This window comes from Microplitis demolitor, chromosome 6 (genome assembly GCF_026212275.2).
Source record: "Microplitis demolitor isolate Queensland-Clemson2020A chromosome 6, iyMicDemo2.1a, whole genome shotgun sequence".
In the NCBI taxonomy this organism is placed as follows: Eukaryota; Metazoa; Arthropoda; class Insecta; order Hymenoptera; family Braconidae; genus Microplitis; species Microplitis demolitor.
The window spans coordinates 6,209,962-6,231,067 of NC_068550.1; the positions used below are offsets into that span (position 1 = coordinate 6,209,962).

Below are 21,106 nucleotides of genomic sequence, written 5' to 3' on the forward strand. Positions count from 1 at the left end.
AATCAGAAAATGAAATTTTTCTTGTTTGAATATTTTTCAGAGTCGCAAACATTATTCTCTTCAATTATTTATTTACTATTTCAATGGAAAGTTTTTCCAGAAAAATGTTTTTTGTGTTTCTTGCAAAATTTTGTATTCTTGACTTATGGGGTTCCCCAAATAATCAATTCAAATATCTAATCGTTGTATTTTCAATGAGTGTAAATGTAGCAGACATACGACAATTTTTTAATTACATATAAAAAAATTAAATAATTAAAGTAATAAAATTCAAAAAAATCCATGTACCGAATTTTGAATTTTCTAAACATGCATTTTTTTTATTTTTATTTTATAATTGTTTTAATATAAATATATTATCCTAACGTTTTTAAATTTAGTTAAATTTAAATTTAACTAAATTTAACACTCAGATGTCCTCTAACTTTACTATTATGTAATTACATATAACATTATAAATAAACCACTGATCTGTCATACAGAGATCAGTGCAAAGTGCAATGAACCTTTTGTTTTATTGTAAATTATGTATAGTATGATTTTTGTTTCGATGACATCCATGTAAACTGAACTTTTCGATGATACTGAAGTTAGCTGACGTCTAATAATTTTTGAATTTTTTTTTGAAAACGACGAACTTTAAAAAAAAAAATATTTTAAAAAACTGCACTTGTAGTTTTTTAAATTGTCTACATGTGCATATTTTTGGATTTTATTTTTTTTTTAATTGATTCGCTGAAAAATAAATTAAAAAATTATCAATTGTCTGCTAACTTCAGGATTATAACTTTTCGTGATGTTTATCACAATTTGTATACCAAAGTACCGGTAGTATATTTTAGTTTATTATTATACTATTCAAATAGCTGTATATTTAACAAATTTTTCATCTAAGTATACAAAGTGAATATTACATATATAATAATATAATCTATCAACAAATCAAAGAAACAATTACGAAATGTCTGGACCTATGGTTTTATGTCAGTTATGGATGGGTGGCGTAAGTAAAGACAAAATTTATTTTAAATTATTTCATATCAATAATTAAACTAATTATATTAATTTTAACCTGTTGATTATTTATTATTTTAATTTACTATTTATATTTATGGATTAGTAACATTTGAGAGTTTTCTAATAAAACATTAAACTTATAGGTTAAAAGTATTAATTATTGTAATTATTTTAAAAAATAATTTTATTTAATAAAGATAAGATTTAATAAAAATTGTATATTAAATATTTCAGTTGGAACCATACATGACAGAAAGCTTTATAATGAATGCGTTTCATAAAATGGGCGAACAACCACAAACAGTAAAAGTAATGAGAAACAGATACACCGGTGAGCCCGCAGGTTATTGCTTCGTACATTTTCCAACTGATGAAATGGCTCTTGATGCAATGCATAAATTAAATGGTAAAGTTATTCCAGGATCTAGTCCGGTAAGTTATTATTTTTTAATGATGTCTATAAGTTTATTTAAATTTAGGGTAAAGGTACCGTTTTGGTCACTTTTGGACACCCGAAAAATTTCAGTAAAATAATTTGTAAGAGGCGCAATTACAATTCATTTTTTAAATTTATTTAAAAATACTTTTATCCCACCGTTAAAATAGAAATTTTATTTTACACTTTCATTAATTAAAATTAAGTATTAAATGTTAAAAAATGGAACACAAGTGGAGACCACAAGTGGTACCTCTACTCTATCTAAACTAACCTAAAAAGATCAAAAATTTGTTTTAAAAAATTTTGACCTCAATTTTTTCATTCAAAAAATACTATTATTTTTATAAATATTTACATATTATTTCAGTCCGTTAGATTTCGGCTTAATCATGCCAGTACTACAGGCAAGCCTGCAGCAGATCGTGAATTTAGTATCTGGGTTGGTGATTTATCAACGGATGTTGATGATTATTCATTATACCGGGCATTTGCAGCTAAATATAACTCTATTCGTACTGCTAAAGTCATTTTAGACAGTTCAGGATTTAGCAAAGGTTATGGCTTTGTTAGATTTGCTAATGAGGATGAGCAAAAAAATAGTTTAGTTGCTATGAATGGTTACAGAGGTTTAGGAACAAAATCTTTGAAAATATGCAATGCAGTTCCCAGGCCATGGAACAAATTAACAGGGTAAAATATTACTCGTATCCTTAACAAAATTCTTAGTTTTATTATTGTCATTGACAATTATATAATTATTTTTATTCATTATCAGATCAACTACACCGCAATCATCTTCGGAGTATTCATCTACAAACATTAGCACAGAAGGATATAATTATTATGATACTTCGTCTTATTGGAATAGTTACAGTGCATGGCAACAAGGTTATTACGAGAGCGAACCAACTGCTGATGTATACGGTGCTTATGTTTCTGAACAAAAACCTGAAGAAGATGAATTAGAACTTATTGGTACAGTTTTTAATTCAAAAATAAATTAAAAATAATTTTTTTTACTATCCTTTGATAATCATAAAGTAAAATTTTATTTTTTAGAGCACTCTCTTCCAGTTGACAGTGATAAACTTAATCGAGAAATTATTGAACAAGATTACAATATGTGGGATGCATTAGAAAGTTCCAAATGGATTCCTTGTGACACTCTCGAACTATGTTATTAGAAATTCAATAAATTATAAATTTTTTTATAAAAACAGTGGAAATTTTTATTCAGATAACTAATCTTTTTAAACAAATTTTTATAGATCAATAGTTTCAGTACTTAAACTATTATTAGTTCAACTCGCGTTTACATTTTTTTTATAACAAAAATGATAATCAAGTTTTTTTTTATTATTGTAAAAAAAATCTGAAAAACAGTTGACCCTGTGGACCAACCCAAAACTTCCCACTGTTTTCCAGCTTGAAAACGTTATTATTGGTAAACTTTTGAGCTCTTCGAGTTTGAAAAATAACTAAACTAAAAATATTTACATTTCGCTGAAGAAAATTAATTTTTGAAACGAATCGACGGATCAGCAGTACTTTGCGACAATCAGAAGAGCCTGTTGAGACTTAGATTTAATGAATGTAAAAAAAAACAAACCGGTTTAGCGATTCACGAGTTATGCAACAATATCTTGAAGAAACAATTTGTTTCTAATTTTTATTTTTCGTTTTACTTGGAAACTACTAGATTTATCGACTCCAAAATGTTATCAGTTCTAAGTCTTGGTGAGCCCTTTCGATTGCCGCCAAATAAGTTTAAATCGGTTGAATCGTTCCAGAGACATCGGGTACATTCGAAAATATTTTAGCTCTAGCCAAGCGTTGTCATATAGCGAGAGCTAGAGCATTTTCGAATGCACTCATCGTCGAATAAAAAAAAAATCAACAATTTTTTTTTTTTGAAAATTTTCAATTTTCATCGCGGGAAGTTGATATTAAATGTCGATGAGAGAATTTCATTACTTAACACTGTTTGTAAGACATTATTTTACACAATTTTTACAACTTTTATCCCGACGATATTAATTAAAATATTATTAAAAATTATGGTCTTTACATACATGGAAATTTTCATAAAATAGTGTTTATAAAGATTCAAGTGTACAGTAACAATAATTTGTTATAATTTAAGTAACTAATTTTTATTGACAATAGTAGTGTATAAAATAAAATTAATTTTCATAAATTTCCCAAGGTTTTTCCGGTCGTTGAAGATCCCAAGGATTTGGATGAATATAACGCAATGGTTCATTTAATGTAATGCCCTCCTTAATTAATTCTTGTAATGCCAAATTTGTTTTTTCACATTCAGGTAATTCTGGATCAGCATGAATGAACAATATCCCACTCTCTAAACATCGTTGTGCTAATATACGACCAAGATTTATGTACGCTGCACTGTCTTGGCATCTAAATTATGATTTACAGGATTAAAAGAGTTAATTATTATTGAAAAATTCGTGACACTCATTTAAAAAATACATTATTTCATACCTGTATAAACGTTTTTTTATTGGCCATTCTTGACTTGACGCACTTACAACAACTCCATTTTCAAAATGTTGTACATCAAAAGTTATATATTTTGCAGAACGTGTTAGAACCAATCTTGAAATTAAAAAAAAAATACAGTATTAAGCAATTTGTTGTGATTATGTCAAAAATATTCCAATACAGTTTAATAACTTACTTGTGCCAAAATGATGGGATTACTTTTTCCAAATGATAACCATGTGGTCGATGTGCGATCCTTAAATATTCAAGATTTCTAGGATTTCTGTTATTAATACTAGTACAATTATCCACAAGTGCTGCATTTGAATGGATTTTTTTAATGTTTACTTTTGATAAATTAAACAATTGTAATCGAGTAATTGCATTCATCATTATGAAATTTAATTAATTACTTCTTATTCAACAATAGGTTGAAAACTTAAATTAATGAATTACGTTAATAGACTTTTGAATGTAATAAATATAAGTAAAATATATTCAAATTATTATTGATAGTTTCTCTTAAAAAACAAATTTTTACGGGTTAGAAATATAAATCTTGTGAAAAAACACATGGGTTGGTTTTAACGCATGCGCGCGCTTTCCAAAACAATGAGCGTGTTCAGAAATATACTCTGGAAGTGAAGAATTACCTATCCATGTGTAACTAGTATTTTTGTAATGTTAAATCGCACCTCGAGTTTGACCAGAGGATATTTCTGAACGCAGGATTTGAATTTTTCTCTTCCAGAGTGTGTTTCTGAACATGCCCAATAGGTACATATTTCAAATGTATTTATTGAATGATAAAGCAATCGTTACAGTTGTATATATTTGATCAATTAATTAATTATTTTGAAAATTAATAAATTACTTTTCAAAATAATTAAATTATATTCATAATGATAAGGAAATCCTCTACGCAAAAAAGAGAAAGAGGAAGTATAAATTTCAATTCAATTTTCGATTCAAATTTTATGAAATTCATTTATAATTTAAAATATTTAAAATTAATTATAAAAAAAAAAATCTTTTAAATATTTCTTTGATTAAATAATAGTTTAATTTAAATTATAAAAATTTACAAGAAAATTTTGCTACTGCGCATCTATATTTCATTAGTCAAAGTAAAAATTTTTAATTAAAGCAAAAACTTAAAATAATTTTAGTTTTGTTAATTGACATATGACATAAATGGTAAATTATTTGAATATTAGTTTTTTTTTAATTTAAAAATAAACAACATTTAATTAATAATAATGAAAAGTTTGAATTTTTTAAGTAATGAAACTGATTAATAAATTTGGCGGCAACAGAAACGATATATACGCAATCCTGACAAAGTGTTCATATTGTTACTTATTACTTCTTACTCATTAATTTTACTCAGGTGTTTGATTATTTAGTGGACTTTAAATTTAAATTATCTTAGTCTTCAGTAATTAAGTTAAAATCATGAATATTATATGTGCAATCTGTATCATAAGTTTTCAATCGTCTGATGAAGTACAGGGAACAAAATGTGGGCACGTTTTTCATTATCGTTGCCTACGTAATTGGTTAAAGAGGTTAGAAAAAGTATTTTGAAGTGTCACGTATTTGCTTGAGCTAAGTTTTAATAATATAAATTAATCAATCTTATTTATTAAATTCATGGTTATTAGATCTAAAACATGCCCTCAATGTCGTGAACCAGTTTCTTCATCGAAAACATATCCAATGTATTTTAATTTTTCCGATGATGAATCAAACTGTGAAGAAATAGAAAAATTCCAACAAATAATAGATAAACTCCAACAAGATATAAATAAAATACAACAAGAAAAAGACACATACATATCGAGCTTACTTAAACATATTGAAAATGATGAAAAAAAAATTGATGCTTTAAAATTAGAAAAATCAAACTATCGAAACGCTCTTAAAAAATTACAAGAATCTCAAGAAAACTTGAAAAAAGATATTGATTATTATAAAAAATCTGAACAAAATACTCTACAAAAATACACAAAAAAACTCGACAAATCGGAAAAATTACGCCAGTAAAATTACATTTTTTTTTCGATTTTGTTTTTTTCAGTAATAAATAAATTAGTCAGTTATATTTAATTTAACTACCAATCATTTTTTTTTTATTTAGAAAATCCGAAGCAAAAATTCGTCAGCTTACAGAAGAAGTTTTTTCGTGGAAAACAAAACATAATCTTTTGCAAATTCAGCTTTCAAACAGAAAAGTTTCACAAAAACCATCAAGTACAAGGTCAGCATACGATACTTCATCTAATGCAAACTCTGATGGAACAAGAGTCCCATTAAAACGACGTTTAAATACAAATAATAAAGAAAATATACTGCCAGAGTCCAATCAAAAATTATCATCGTATTCAACATCTACTGTTAAAAGAAATACTGGAGTAACAAAAAAACCTAAGCCAAAGAACGACGGAGAAATTGTGGTAAATTTTAAATACTTGTGATGTTTTAATATTTAAATATAATAAGACTGTTTAGAATTTTTAATATCAAGAATATTGAACGAGCAGCAATTTCAATTATTGAATGAACTATAATTACTTAAGGAGATGAGTGAAATTTGAAATGAACGCGAGAGAACATTTTTTGTGATTTTATTTTTTAAAAAAATTGAATGTTTTGCTGAATTTGAATTTTCTATTTTCAATAGAATTACAAAAAACAAAATTATCGCCTTCGATCCCGATAGGCCATTAGACACACGAGTTTAAATTTCCTATACTTTTGCATAGCTCATTTTTCCCTAAATCGCATTGGTTTGATAAATTGACTTTTTGCTGACTAACTAGGCATTGAAATTCGTATTTTTGATGAAGTTGGTTTTTTAAAATCAAACAATAATTTTGATCATTACACAGAAAAAAGGATTTCTTGGCGTAAGAAAAATTTTCATTGTGAAATGAAAACAAAAATTTTCTTAAAACTATAAATAATTTCTTAGGGCAAGTAAAAAATTTCTTGGAACGAGTAAAAATGTTTTATGCTTAGAAATTTTTTTTTCTGTGTATGTGTAAAATAAATACCACATGGTAACTTACAGCTATAAATTTTTTTTTCTTTATAAAAATAAAAGTTCAATTTCTGTAATTAAAAAGCAATTTTTAATCACTTAATATGAATTCATAGATATAAAATTTGTATCTATTACTGTCAGCTATTTGGATACCCAGATGATAACGAAAAATAAGCTAGTTATGAATAATATTTAAACGCAAAAAATTTTAAGAAAAAAAACTGTTTTCAGGATTTAATTACTCCAGTTGAGGAAACAATATCGAGAAATAATCGTGCCCCAGCACATTCTAAAAGGGCCCTACGTAGTAACCAACCATAAATTTCAGCGTTCTATTTTATATCTATCATTAAGTTTTGAAAATTTTTTAAGCAAATGTATTTTTTTATTATAACTTAAAAGGATAATTTTTATTATAACTTAAAAGGATAAATGATGAAAATCATAAATGTAACTAGTAATTTAACATTTTTTCTAAATTACTTGGAACTATAACCGATTATTAATAGTTTATCATTGAATTTCATTTAATATATATGCATTGAAGGAAAGAAAAAATATTTAACTAATAATAGAACTTCGAGAATACAGTACTTATGACAAATGAAATCATCAAATGGAAAGTAAATTATTATGTAAAAAATTTTCTATTTTCATGCGAGTGGGTATAGAAAATAAATGTATACTAGGTTTTATATCGATAAATTTCAATGAACAAAAAAATAGTTTATCGAAAAGCAGCTTAGTTGCTCACTTGAAAACTTAGAATATTATTTTTTTTTTTTGATTATTTTTGTTAAAGTTTGTTGATTATTTCATCATAGATTATATTTTCGTTCATGTAAATAAATAATTAAAATGAATTAGTTCGAACAATTAAATCTATTCTAAACTAACGTAATCAAATATAGATAATAAATGTAACAATGTGATAATAGTGATATAAATAGTATGTATATTGTACCTCTATTCTTAGAAATTATAAATTGCCAACTATGGTTTTTAACTTATAGAAATAATCATTTGAAGTGTGAAGATATACATTACTTTAAACTTCTTTCTTTATAATTAATTAATACAGATCTATAGTATAAGATTAAATCATGTTCAAAAGAAATTTTTCATTAATAAAAAAATTACTTATTTTATTATTTATGAATTAGTTTTTTATGACTGTCTTCCACGATCTCACTGCAAGTTATTACTAATTTTTATGATTCACTAATTTATTGTCTTTTTTTAAATATTACTTAACTGTGATACTGAGGGAATTCAGACGCTATTTTATTAATTTATAAAATAAAGAAAAGGATTTTATAATGAGCATTGGTACTAAATGTAAACTTTCAAAAATTTTATACGATCACTAGTGGAAGTTTTTTAATTTAAAAAAAAAAAAAAAAAAAAGAAAAGAAAAAAAAAAAGAAAAAAAAAGAAAGAAAAAACATAAAATTGCATGAGTCAATAAAAATCTAGAAATGCAAACTTGCTAAAGACTCAAGATACAGATTTACGTAAGAGTTCTTTAAGAATTCTACTAAAGTAGTAAATGGAAACTTCGTTTACGGTTTTTCTCTTCAACAAATAAAAATGTAGATTGCTAGATTATAAAGTAATGCATCGAGCCTAAAGCTTCATTTTGCGTCCGATTTTTTCTTTGAGAAAAAATCTTAAACAAAAACATCTGGACGATGTTATCTTTTCTTTTTAAATCGTTCAAGAAAAACTATTCAAATTAACACATTACCTCAAAATTATATTAATTATTTTTCGGTCTTAATCAATTGATCTAAATTAAACAAAATAACACACTAAGAAAAATGAAAATAAGTAGTTGCAATAAATAAATAGTTATTGACATGCAATATTAAACATTCATTTTAACATCTTAACTAAACACTTTAGTTGAAGTGTTTCAGTTGCTGAAACTCGAAATTTTTTTAACTGTAAAAGATATTATTTTCAAGGAATACTTTAAAATAATACAGAAAATCCAAACTATTTTTACAATTTTTATTAACAAATAAACAGTTATAAAATTAGTAATTTAATGGTTGTAAATAAATATTTATCAATCAATACAATATAATAACTCATTGGTTTTGATTAAAAAGGAATGCGTCAAATGCTGTAAAATACTGTCAATCAAGCTGTTGGATCTTTTTTCATCAAAGCCAAATCAGCATCCATCATATCTTGAACAAGTTCCTTTATAAAAAATATATTTAGTGAGCTGATAAACGTTTTTTAGTTTATTAATTTTAATTAATTTTAAAACTTACTTTGAAAGAAACTGAAGGTTCCCATCCTAGTTTCGTCTTTGCTTTTGTAGCATCTCCAAGCAGCATTACCTTTGAGAAAAATATTAATAAAGTTTAGTAAATAACAATTATAAAAAATATATAAAATTTGTATAATAAAGTAATAGTTAGAAAATTAATTAATATATTTACCACTTCTGTTGGACGAAAGTATCTCGGATTTACTCGGACTAATACTTTTCCACTATCTTTATCCCGACCAACTTCATCAACCCCTTCGCCTTCCCAAATGATATTAACATTAACATACTGGAAGGCTGTTTCAACGAATTCTCGTACGCTATGACTTTCACCAGTTGCTATTACATAATCTTCAGGTATTTCTTGTTGCAGCATCATCCACATCGCCTTAATTTATAAAAACAATTATTTTTTATATTTTTATAATTATATAAATAAAATAAGATTTTTATAATTACTTTAACATAATCTTTGGCATGACCCCAATCTCTTTTAGCATTTAGATTTCCTAACTCTAATTCATCTTGTAGTCCTAGATGAATTTTAGCGATACTCCTAGTAATTTTTCTTGTAACAAAATTTTCTCCTCTTCTCGGGCTTTCATGATTAAATAAAATACCGTTGCACGCATAGAGACCATACGCTTCTCGATAATTTATAACAATCCAATAGCTATAAATTTTGGCACAAGCTGCAAGTTAAAATATATATTCAGCACGGAAATTAATCGAATATATTAATAGAATCATGCACAATTTTAGTTAAAAATTATTAAAAATTCTGACATTTCGTAACCGAATTTAACTTTAAATTCATGTTACTTTTACTCTATTATAAGATATTTTAACTCTATAGAAACTGATATTTTTTAGTAAGAAATTAAAAATACTTCAATGGAAGAAAAACTTTTAAAATGAACCTTCAATTTTTTTCGTTTAAAAGTTTATCATCAATTTAAGTTTTTAACAGACATTGTATCTTATCATACCATATGGAGAACGTGGATAAAAAGGTGTCGTTTCATTTTGTGGTGCTGAGAAATCTCTACCACCATAAAGCTCAGACGTTGATGCTTGGTAAAATTTAACTGTTTTTTCAAGTCCACATGTCCTTATTGCATCTAATAATCTAACAGTTCCAATAGCATCAACTTCACCAGTATATTCACTCAACTCAAAGCTCACCTTTTCAGGAAAAAAGAAAAATAATAAATTAAATTTCTTAATAATCAGTGACGACAATAAAAAAATAAATATTCTCGGATAAATAAAAAGACTTAGCAATACAAACCTTTACATGACTTTGAGCAGCAAGATTATAAATTTCTGTCGGCTGCACTGCAGCAATAACTTTTATTAAACTACTTGAGTCCGTCATGTCACCCCAATGTAGTTTCATGTTTTCCTGCTTGTGACTTTGAGGATCAGCGTAAAGATGCTGAATCCTGGTAGTATTAAATGAACTAGATCTTCGTATAATACCATGAACTTTATACCCTTTTTCTAGTAAGAATTCTGCTAGATAAGATCCATCCTATAATCATTTTATTATCCAATGAATTTATTGTAATAATTTTACTTCTCAACTAATTGAATGAATTGATTAATAAATAAATAATTGATTGTTTGAATTTGATTATTTTATTTACTTACTTGACCAGTTATTCCGGTTATCAATGCAACGAGACGTTTTTCGCTGGTTGCCATTATTGTATGTATCAAATATTTATCGAATATTAGAAGAATTAATTGTGAATCGTTCCAATATTGATTTTTAAATTCTATTAATACTAGGATTATTTCAGTACGTGACTAAATAATTTAAATTTCGTAGCCACGTACATACATACATATAACCGATATATATATGTTTATGTTTTAAACAAAAAAAAAAATAAATACTGAATATTTCTTATCAGTATTTTTTTATTTACTGTACTATCGCATAATAAACGTCGGTTACTTCTGATATTTATATGGTTCTGAAGTTAGAAGATAAATAACAATTTTCGTATTTTTTTTTCTAACAAATTAATTATAAAAAAAAACTAAAAATATGAATATGTAGAAAATTAAAAAAACTATAGGTGCAATTTTTTGAAATATTTTTTTTTTTTTATAATTTATCGTTTTTTAAAAAATTCGAAGATTATTAGACGTCGGCTAACTTGAGTATCATGATATTTTTTTAAAACAACGCTTAAGTATAATATATACGAACTTTTATTTTTAAATAAAAATTGTCTCCAATTTCTGTGATTTCGGCTTAATCAGCAAAAAAATAGAATTATGAAATTTTTATGTTTATTGAAAACCATCATCAAAATATTTCTCAACAAGTTTTGTTATTTAATGAAAAATTCTAGTATATATACATAAATGTATGAATTTAACACGATAATACAATAAATCTTATTTCTAACACATTAACAGAATTGCACTTTGCACATAAAAATGTGATTTAGGCAGATATGACACGTAAAATATATAAAATATAAACTATACTATAGACCCTATATACAGACTGGACAGACTACACGTAGTAGAAAAACGTAAACAATGAAATAAATAAATCCGCCATGTAAACGTAGTTCAAAGTACAGCGGGAAAATTTAAATGAATTTTACAGTGTCACACTAGATGCCCCAAAAGACTTCAACGAACCCGGGGAAAATTTTGAATATATATACAAGTTTATTAACCCAAGTAGCACAAAGACAACTTTAAGATGTCGTGAATATGTCTTTTAAAAGTACAAGACAAATTTTTTTTTGTCTCAAAGTCAAGTTTTTCTATATAAATATATACGGAAAGAAAATTCCACTAAAATTTACAATGTTAACATCGTTATCGTTGACTAGACTTTCATTGGACCAATTTTTAAATGTCTTCTTCTTATAAGACATACCGATGTTGGTCCCTGGAGCCATAGAAACTTTGTGTTATTTTTCCTATCTTAAAAAAGACATTTCAATTAAAAAATCGTGTAGATGACTTATTGGACCACTATTTGCAATTTACTTTTTGCCGTTACTTGCACTGAGTCTTTTAAGCAAATATTTTTTCGATGACATAAATTTCTAATCATCTTGTCAACATTTTGAGCCTTATCAATATGCCAAAAAACAGCCTAGAAACTGATATCAAACTGATGTCAAAAAGTCAAGTGTGCTGCTTGGAAACAAAGAATGAATTTGATTCAAAAAATTAGTACTCAATAAAATTTAAGTATGCAAAAGAAAAAAAATGCTTCAATTTTTCTGGTATTTAAAATAATAAGGAAAGTGTCCCAATAACGGAACGACGAAGGGTATAGACTGGTTTTTATCGTTTTAAAAATGTTTAAATAGATAAAAAAAAATAATTTATTGCATTATATAAAATTAATAAACAAATTAATTATTTTTGCTTAAATTTATTATATATATAAAATATTTTTTTCTTCGACACCCGAAAGACCCTATACCCGAACGCTGAAAATGCCTTGTCCCAATACCGGAACAGTAAATTAAATGAGTTATTTTTTAAGTAAATGAGTTCAAAAAAGTTTAAAAAGGTAAATTTCTTTTAATAATTAGCAATAAATATATAATATTTTAAAAAATAACTATCAAAAATATTGATTTCTTTTTTTTCTCATTTTCCAGTAATTTAAATTGCATTTAATATTTCTAAATGATTTAATATTTAATAAAAAATAAATATTTTGAACTTGAGGATAGAAACAAAATAATTATACTGATATTAAATTTTTTGTTATGTTTTATTACTTGTATTTTTCGTTGAAACTTTAAATTTAGTTATCAGAACATGATATAAATAGAATGATTTGATAACCCTGTTAAATTTAATATTATCATCGAATGAGGAATTTAAAAAATAAAAATTTAAACTTATCCGATAAAACAAAATATAAACATTACGTGATTAAGTTATGAATTATATAGAAATTTTTATGATACTGAAAGCAGCAGACAACAGGAAATTTTTTAATTTTTATAAACAAGTTACTTGTAATTAAAATAAAATTTCATAACATGCACTAAAAGACCAGCATTTTATTTTTTTATTTGAAAAAAGAAATTTTCTTATTCTCTTCTACCTTCAGTATCATAAATGTTATTCAAAAACAATGAAATGTTGATTGTTGTTCAATATATAGAAATTTTAAATTACTCATCATTGAAATAAATTTGAAATTTTTATTCATCTTCAAATTTTATCAAGAAAGTCATACAAATAACTTCAAAATCCGATCAAATCTTTGAAATCTGTTCCTAAAAGTATGTATTTTTTTTTTGTTATATTAATATACTTTTGTAAAAAATTATCCATTAAAAAATAACATGAAAATTTGAATAAAAAAACAAAGCATGAGTATGAATGTACGTGACAAGTGGTAATTAAAAAAATTTTTAAATAAAAAATAGAAATTAAAAAATGCGTATTTCGAGCAATGAAATATCAGTATGCGCATTTTTTAAATTTAATTTATTTAAAATTTATAATTGTCTCATGTCTGGTAGATTCACACTCATAAACAAACATTGTTATTACGAAACTTAAATGCTAATGCAAATTATGAATTACCAAAAAAAAATTTAAAAAAAAATGACAGCACTCTACCTGTTGGCTAATTATGTATCTTATCTTACTGATTTCTGTTACATTATTGGTCAAGTAGAGATTCACCTCCAGATGGCAGTTGTTAGTTTCAGAATTCGGAGAGTATACCCAAGACCAAGTATACCTGAAAATATTGCTGGGGATGCCCTTCCATTCCCTCATAATTCTCTTTTTCTCAGTGTCAGTGCACCATCCAACAGAATAGAATGTATATAAAAAAACATATATATAATGTACATATACACAGTATAGTAACGGCAACGGTCACACTGGGTCATACCATTATTCGTGATTATTCCAGCCGGCGCGCATCAGTGATTTGATTGTGCTTCTCTTCTGTACATAGTGTATAATTCATATAAATATTTTAAAAAATAACATTTAAAAATTTTAAATAATAAAAATCACACTTTTACTTGTCTACAATAATTGATATTTTAAATTTTCTAATTGATGTTTATGGGTGATGTATCTGTAACAAAATAATACTCCTATTATATACAAGTGCAGTGGGAATTGATTGAAAGCACTCAACTGTGTCGAATATTCCTACGAAGATTATATTCCAAGATATAAGTATATATAATAATAATAATTATACACTAGATGTTATTTGATATAAAGTATTATTTTCCTGTTATAAAATCATTACCCTAAGTAGGAATAATTATTTTATTTCTCTGAGATTACGTGTGTGATTTATATGGAAAGATTATTTTTTGACCTATTCGTTTATTTTCCCGGCTGAATAGAAGGCGCGAAGAGCGCACGAGTAGTGTCACAAGACAAGTCAATAAATACATAACGAATTAAAAAAGGAATTGAAAAATTACAATAAAAAGATATTTATTTATAGATATTTGCAAGTAGTAATCTTGTCTTTTTTTTTGTGGATTGTAATGTCTCGATAATGATATATATAGATTTATATAAATATGAGATAAGAGTGTCATGATAATGTTAATTTATTATTGTGGATTATTAAATAAAATGATGTTCATGTATTACTATGAGGATTAACGGAATTTTACGGAGACAATATAATTTTATACCTGTGTTTCACAATGAAACTAGAAACTAAACATTAAAGTGAAAGAATTAAAAAGTTTGTGAGAAATTAAATAAATAATTGTAGTAAAATTTCTCACGTTAAATAACAATGACAGATCTATTGATTGGTATTGCCGGAAGTGGCTTTCACAGTGGAAATAATTCACCACCTAACGGGAACGTTGTTTTCCGAAAAAAAAATCCAGGTATTTGTCGGAATTCGGAAATGCGACATTCAAGAAGTGAAGATATTTTAGGAGTTGCTGGGCCTGGCGCTCCGACTCGTTCTCCAAGTCCTTATTTTCATGAACAATCATGTGCTTCTGAAGATGATTTAGTTGCATCTAGTGCATTGAGAGATGCTTCTTCATCATCTAGTCTTCTTCAGGATGCGATGTATTCTTATGGAAGAAGATCTGCTGCATCACCACCACCGACATTTGGTGCTGATCGAGTTGATCCTGAAGATTCTATTCGAGATATTGTCACAGAGAATGACTTGTACAGGTGAATATTTATTTATTTATTCGAATATTACTAGTTTTTTTTTTATTAACAATGAAGTAACTTTTATTTATAAACCATTTATTTTTATCCTTGAGCGTCATCATTTAATTTTGCATTGCAGATTTGTGCTGTTCAAACGTCATTATGATAAATATGTTGCTTTAGCTGAAAAATATGAAGAATCACGAGGCGTTGTATATTATCTTGAGGAACGCTACCACGAAGTTAAGGTAAGAAAGTAAATTTCGCATTTAGATACTTAAAGTAAACATAAAATTCTTTGCTAGGGATTAGAAGAATTAAAAATAGTCTTTGACCTTTCGGGAAAACTAAAATTTATACCACTGCAGTGTATTTTGAGCTTATTTATAGCTGAACATTTATCTGTTAACGCTCGTACCTATATCTAATTGTAGGTATATTGCTATGGAATTGTCTGAAATGTGAATCGCTTTCTTCCTGCTATTTGTGAACGTATTTTATACATTTACCCACACATTTATAATGGCCGGAACAATATATTACATTGCCTTGGCGTGATTGACTTCCTCTCTCCCTTCCTACAATTTTTTCATACATACACATCTATATAATATTTATATTTATATATAAATAAGGCAGTTATATTAAATTTAATATTGTGATAATTGTCGTGTAATTTTCCGGTGTTAATGAAAATATAAAAAGCAAGACATATGATGTATGGAAACTATTACACTTATATATATAAATATATAAGAAAAAGAGAATTATAAAAGACTCAGGTAGGAGGAAACCACGGCTTTCGCATTTGCCGTTCACCGGACCGTGAGAGCGGGTGACCTCACCACTAACAACTACACCGGGCCCAAGTGCTCGTTGAGGCCGTGCCGTTAAAACAGTACCAGACCTCTTGATACTTGAGCTCGAGTGTCGCCCACGAGTATTACATATCGTTATTAGTCTATTTACCTCCTCAGAAGAACCAGGAAAACTATAATTGACTTCTTTTATCATGGTGGCTACATTTATGAAAAACTTGGAAATGTCAGAGAATTATAAATATACTGGAAAAATCAGGGAAAAGTCAGAGGATTTCGTTACAAAGCTGGAAATATTTTTACTTTATTTTTTTTTTGACTGAAAAAATCCAACAAATATTTTTTTTCTGTAAAAACTGTTCAAAAAATGGCGCGAATGCGATTGCATTACCATTTTGAAAAAAAATTAATAGAAATTGATTCCAATAGCGAAAAAACGGAGCAGTTACAATTAAAAAAGTTGTTAGAAAAAAAAAATCTTAGTCGAAACCAATCGTCAGGATCTTCAAGCTATTAACATGCATATTGACAAGTTAAAAAACCAAAAACATTAAAAGTATACATAAGCATTGAACTAATATGTTTCACTATATTTATTATTCGCGTACTTGATTAATATTCTATAAAACGTTCTTATTTATGAAATTTATTCTGGTGAAAATGAACAATTTATTTATATTTATATTTTACTATAGAGTAAGTTATATAAAATCATAGATTTCAAATCAAGAATAAAAACTTATTTATTTGATAACTAAAAAAAGCTTATGAACATTGACAAATAATAAAATAAAATTTAATTTAACGACAGTGATTGATTATTTATTGAACTGACTTATACCGTTTTATTTTGAACTAAATAAATGTTTCCAATGATTTAATATTACTACATACGGTCAGGGAATTTTTTAATTATTTGACTGGAATACCTGAAAACGTCAGGGAATTTCAGTTTCAAAAATCTGTGGTCACCATGTTTAATTCTCTTTACTCCAGGGATCGTTATCTCATTTGTGCAGGACCATAAATGCTTTAATGATTTGAGTATATGCGTGAGAATAGCACGTAAACCACTCCCTAAAACACGTTACGGTTCGTTGATGTTCCTTGAGGAAGTCTTAGGTGCATGAAAATAAAAATTCAACCTCTAATTTCTCTATTAATTTATTATAGAAAGTTTAATATATATAAATTAAATATATACATATGCTTAAAAAATGCATTTCATTGTTTACTTAATTAAATTTGTGTTATTATTAGGCTGAGAAAGATAGACTGGAAGAAGCATGTCAAGATTTAGAAAAACGATTGGAAAATCGTGAGTCTCAGGTGCGAGAAAAAGAGGAAGAATTATTTTTACATTTGGAACGAAGTTTACGATTGGACGATGAGATTGAAAGACTTAAGGCAGAACGTGACTCTTGCATTGCTGCGCGGGAACGTTTAGAACGTGAGCAAACTACAGCACTAAGACAGTTACAGTTGGAAGTAACGCAGAACGAAATAACGAGAAGAAACCTCGAACAAGCGAGGCAAGACATCGTCAGACAAGCAACAGTCATTCGGGCTGAACGCGATGCATTAGAACGAGAGGTAAGGATTGTCTATAACTTTCATCTATCTCTCTTGTTCCTTAAGTCGATAAAATAATTGTCATAAATTTATATGAAATGTTTGAAAGTTTAAAATGCTAGTAGAACAAAAAGTTAAATATACTTTCCAATTCTACATATATTATGAATTAATATATTAATAATATATAATGATAGTAATTATGTTTTTTTTAGAATATTGTATTAAAAGAAAAATTACGAGTAGAGCAAGTGGAATTAGGCGAAGAAAGACGTAGAAGAGAAGAAGGAATTGCTGTATTAACTCGCGAAGCTGTGACTTTAAGACATGCAGCTCGGCATTTAAGGGCTGCTGCTTTACATGCTACGGCTTGTAAACGAAGAAGAAGATGTTCCATATGTCTCTATGCCAAACGTACATTTGCTGAGGTCGATGACTATCGTAATGAGTAAATAATTTTTCATTTTATTAATCAGAAATCTATTATCTATTGATTATTTAATTTATTACTCATTACAGTGGGAAACTATTCAAGTGTCTTCAGACGCCTCTCCAAGATCTTCGAACATGGTTTCGTCCAGGTCAATTATCATCATCATCACATTCCAATGTGCCTGAGTTAAGGACCAGTTCACCATCAGAGCGTCCTATCAGCTACATAGACGATGCATCCAGCAGCTCTGAGGATGAGGAGTTTGGTGACGCTCATCTGGCTGAGATTTCAATGTCTTCCACCAACTCAGGTGTACCACCAGCTTCTCGGGCATTTTCCTCAGACTCTGGGTATGTTATCAATCATGCAATGACGCCACCTGTAACAACACTAATCACCCCGACGAGTACGCCAATCGAAGGTGATTTTTCTTCGTGCAGTTTTTCATCAGAGGTTGGCGATCGCAGATCACGCAGATCATACGAGGTTGATGGAAGCAGCCGTAAAATCAGTGAATCATCCAACAGCGAGCATGATGGGTTGATGGGTCAAAGGCCTGGTAACACTTTCACTCGCTCCAAATGGACTTCATCATTCCGTAAACTTCTTGGACGAAAATCCAAAGCTAAAATTATCAACGACCATTCAACATCATAAATAAAGGAATATAATTAATTTATTAACTCATTAATTAGTAACTTTCATATCTTCTTATTAAAATATTCTTTATTACACACTTTTTTTTTTTATTCTATAAAATTTTATCGTTCGTGTAAAAAATTTACTAGCAATTTTAGAGATTCCTTAATGAGCAATTCTTATAGAATTCCCACCTATTATTCAAGGTCTTTGAGCTCAAGATTAAATAAACTGCCAAAGCGTGGGACTTTTTTTTTATCTGTGAGGTCGTTGAAAAAAAAAAATAATGAAAAAATTTAATTTATTAAATGGTTTTAGCTTGTTTTACTATTTTGCCGTGTACTTTTACTAGTAAATAATATATTACGTTTGTTAAATAATTATCGAAACTTAGTATTTCGAAATATTTAAAGACTGTTTATTATAGCTAGTGTAATAATTGAGTACTTAATGAAAATTTGATATCGTTCAAACTTTACAATATTATATTATATACTGATATCAAGGGATATCAAACAACACAATAATAAAATTATCTACATATATTGTACAATATTTAGAAACGGTGCTGAAATTTTAGAAAATCTATTATTAAATTAATTTTTCATAGACTTTTCATTTTAAATTAATCGACATTTTTTTAAACTAAATAAAACCATTTTTATTCATTTTTTTACATCAACAATTAGTTGATAAATTATTTGCTCTATGAACAATTAAATGCGCAGCTAAGAATTGATATTAATTTATGTATAATATTTACTATAAAAAAAAAATCATTCCAAACTTATAATGTTAAGAAAAATAAATAAGTACAGGGTGCCAAAAAAAAAAAAAAAAACAATTAGCACAAATAATTTAAACATAAAATAATAATAATAATGATTTACTATTTTTAGCAATTAAACTTTAAAATTAACATCCGTCAGATGTTGGAATTGTAAAATGGAATTCAATGGAACGTTCAATACTCACCTCTGCCATCCTCAGTTAGAGGATCACCCCAGAGCAACTTTTTTTTACATATATATATTGACACTCATTTTTTTTTTTTTTTAGTTATAACGATCAAAAAGAAAATTGATGAGTCGATATTGTTTTAATAAAATGAAATTATTAACGATGTTATTGTTATATTATTATACATAATAAGTGTTATTGTAATATCTCCAAGAAATCTATTAGAAATGAAGTATTGATAACATTCCATACAAACATTATTAATTATTGAAGTAATAAATAAAACAGTCACGTGTTCCTGACATTTAAAAAATACTGTCAATGTTTTTTAAAATTGTTTTTACTTACTAAATATAGTTGTAAATTCCCTTTAAAAATTTTTTTATTACAAATAATTTAATGATACTGAAGTAAGCTGACGTCTAATAATTTTTGGATTTTCAAAATAAATTTTAGGAAAAAGAATATTTCAAAAAGTCTCAGCTATAGATTTTTATGATACTGAGTAGCAGACAATGAAAACATTTGGTTTTATTATTCCTTATTAAAAGAAACGATTTAAAACGATTAGAAAAAAAAAATTTTAAATACTTTTTAATGATTTTCAATACTTTGAATACTTTTGAATCACCCTTCTTATGGGCTTTTAAACATTGCGAATCGTTTCTTTTAATCAGGGATATAAACAACTAAAAAAATTTTTTAAATTTCATATCAAAAACTTTAAAAAGTTTTTTTGTGGATATTATAAAAATTTTATTTTACTTGCAGGTAACTTATTTATAAAAATTACAAAATTGTCTGATGTCTGATACTTTCAGTATCATAGATTTTTAAATTTTCTATATGCATATTTTATGAGTGTAAATGTGATTGCCAATTGACGATTTTTCAAATTTTAGAATAAATGAATAAAATGGGAGTAAAAATAAAAAAAATGCGTAGTTAGGAAAATAAAAGATTCGTACACGCTTTTTTTTTAATACATTTATTCAGTTATTTCAAATTTATAAATTGTCTCATGTCTGTGACATTCGCACTTATCATATTTTGATGACACTGAAGTTAGCCGACGTCTAATAATTTTTGAATTTAGTTTCAAAGCAATAAATTATAAAAAAAAAATATGAGTGTAAATGTAGCAGACAATAGACAAATTTAAAATTATTAATGAATCGAGTAAATAATTAATCAAATAAAATTTTTAAAAATGCACATTTAAAAAATTTTT

General features: G+C 26.7%; 4 protein-coding genes and 1 long non-coding RNA gene across 6 annotated transcripts; 3 read left to right on the top strand and 2 right to left on the bottom strand.

Annotated features, from left to right (window-relative positions):
- The first annotated feature begins 777 nt into the window (after positions 1-777).
- LOC103579824 (tRNA selenocysteine 1-associated protein 1) lies at positions 778-3,441 on the top strand. Its single transcript, XM_053739949.1, has 5 exons — positions 778-1,003; positions 1,252-1,449; positions 1,824-2,146; positions 2,232-2,431; positions 2,516-3,441. The coding sequence occupies exons 1-5, from the start codon at positions 962-964 to the stop codon at positions 2,638-2,640; spliced, it is 888 nt and encodes a 295-aa protein (XP_053595924.1). The 5' UTR covers positions 778-961; the 3' UTR covers positions 2,641-3,441.
- A 94-nt stretch (positions 3,442-3,535) lies between these two features.
- Positions 3,536-4,603, bottom strand: LOC103579826 (39S ribosomal protein L18, mitochondrial). Its single transcript, XM_008561363.3, has 3 exons — positions 4,158-4,603; positions 3,962-4,075; positions 3,536-3,877 (listed from the first exon to the last, which is right to left on the bottom strand). Exons 1-3 carry the CDS (start codon positions 4,352-4,354, stop codon positions 3,640-3,642), a joined length of 549 nt encoding a protein of 182 aa, XP_008559585.1. The 5' UTR covers positions 4,355-4,603; the 3' UTR covers positions 3,536-3,639.
- Positions 4,604-5,193: 590 nt separating this feature from the next.
- On the top strand, positions 5,194-8,078 carry LOC103579825 (E3 ubiquitin-protein ligase TRAIP). The gene is made up of 4 exons (XR_549560.2): positions 5,194-5,529; positions 5,626-6,003; positions 6,102-6,417; positions 7,239-8,078. It is a non-coding gene; the product is annotated as an E3 ubiquitin-protein ligase TRAIP (long non-coding RNA).
- A 928-nt stretch (positions 8,079-9,006) lies between these two features.
- Positions 9,007-11,828, bottom strand: LOC103579827 (GDP-mannose 4,6 dehydratase). The gene is made up of 8 exons (XM_008561365.3): positions 11,510-11,828; positions 10,942-11,270; positions 10,580-10,822; positions 10,278-10,473; positions 9,748-9,980; positions 9,461-9,676; positions 9,290-9,358; positions 9,007-9,215 (listed from the first exon to the last, which is right to left on the bottom strand). Exons 2-8 carry the CDS (start codon positions 10,993-10,995, stop codon positions 9,153-9,155), a joined length of 1,074 nt encoding a protein of 357 aa, XP_008559587.1. The 5' UTR covers positions 10,996-11,270; positions 11,510-11,828; the 3' UTR covers positions 9,007-9,152.
- Positions 11,829-13,981: 2,153 nt separating this feature from the next.
- Positions 13,982-20,170, top strand: LOC103579828 (conserved uncharacterized protein). Of its 2 annotated transcripts, XM_008561367.2 has the most exons (6): positions 13,983-15,471; positions 15,593-15,701; positions 17,532-17,864; positions 18,059-18,291; positions 18,363-18,626; positions 18,717-20,170. In XM_008561367.2, the coding sequence occupies exons 1-6, from the start codon at positions 15,074-15,076 to the stop codon at positions 18,931-18,933; spliced, it is 1,554 nt and encodes a 517-aa protein (XP_008559589.1). In that variant the 5' UTR covers positions 13,983-15,073; the 3' UTR covers positions 18,934-20,170. The 2 variants fall into 2 exon arrangements, with proteins under 2 accessions (XP_008559588.1, XP_008559589.1); XM_008561366.2 differs by having other exon boundaries at positions 13,982-15,471; positions 18,363-20,170.
- Positions 20,171-21,106: the final 936 nt, after the last annotated feature.

Excerpts from the sequence above, each read along its gene's own strand:
- LOC103579826 (XM_008561363.3), bottom strand. The coding sequence starts at position 4,354 with ATGATGAATGCAATTACTCGATTACAATTGTTTAATTTATCAAAAGTA. Across the intron at positions 4,076-4,157 it reads ATCCCATCATTTTGGCACAA|ATTGGTTCTAACACGTTCTG; the intron begins GTAAGTTATTAA and ends TTTAATTTCAAG. Across the intron at positions 3,878-3,961 it reads ATAAAAAAACGTTTATACAG|ATGCCAAGACAGTGCAGCGT; the intron begins GTATGAAATAAT and ends ATCATAATTTAG.
- LOC103579827 (XM_008561365.3), bottom strand. The coding sequence starts at position 10,995 with ATGGCAACCAGCGAAAAACGTCTCGTTGCATTGATAACCGGAATAACT. Across the intron at positions 10,823-10,941 it reads TAACCGGAATAACTGGTCAA|GATGGATCTTATCTAGCAGA; the intron begins GTAAGTAAATAA and ends AAATGATTATAG. Across the intron at positions 9,359-9,460 it reads ACTTTCGTCCAACAGAAGTG|GTAATGCTGCTTGGAGATGC; the intron begins GTAAATATATTA and ends TTTTTCTCAAAG.
- LOC103579828 (XM_008561366.2), top strand. The coding sequence starts at position 15,074 with ATGACAGATCTATTGATTGGTATTGCCGGAAGTGGCTTTCACAGTGGA. Across the intron at positions 15,702-17,531 it reads AACGCTACCACGAAGTTAAG|GCTGAGAAAGATAGACTGGA; the intron begins GTAAGAAAGTAA and ends TGTTATTATTAG. Across the intron at positions 18,292-18,362 it reads GTCGATGACTATCGTAATGA|TGGGAAACTATTCAAGTGTC; the intron begins GTAAATAATTTT and ends TACTCATTACAG.
- LOC103579824 (XM_053739949.1), top strand. The coding sequence starts at position 962 with ATGTCTGGACCTATGGTTTTATGTCAGTTATGGATGGGTGGC. Across the intron at positions 1,450-1,823 it reads TTATTCCAGGATCTAGTCCG|TCCGTTAGATTTCGGCTTAA; the intron begins GTAAGTTATTAT and ends ATATTATTTCAG. Across the intron at positions 2,147-2,231 it reads CCATGGAACAAATTAACAGG|ATCAACTACACCGCAATCAT; the intron begins GTAAAATATTAC and ends ATTCATTATCAG.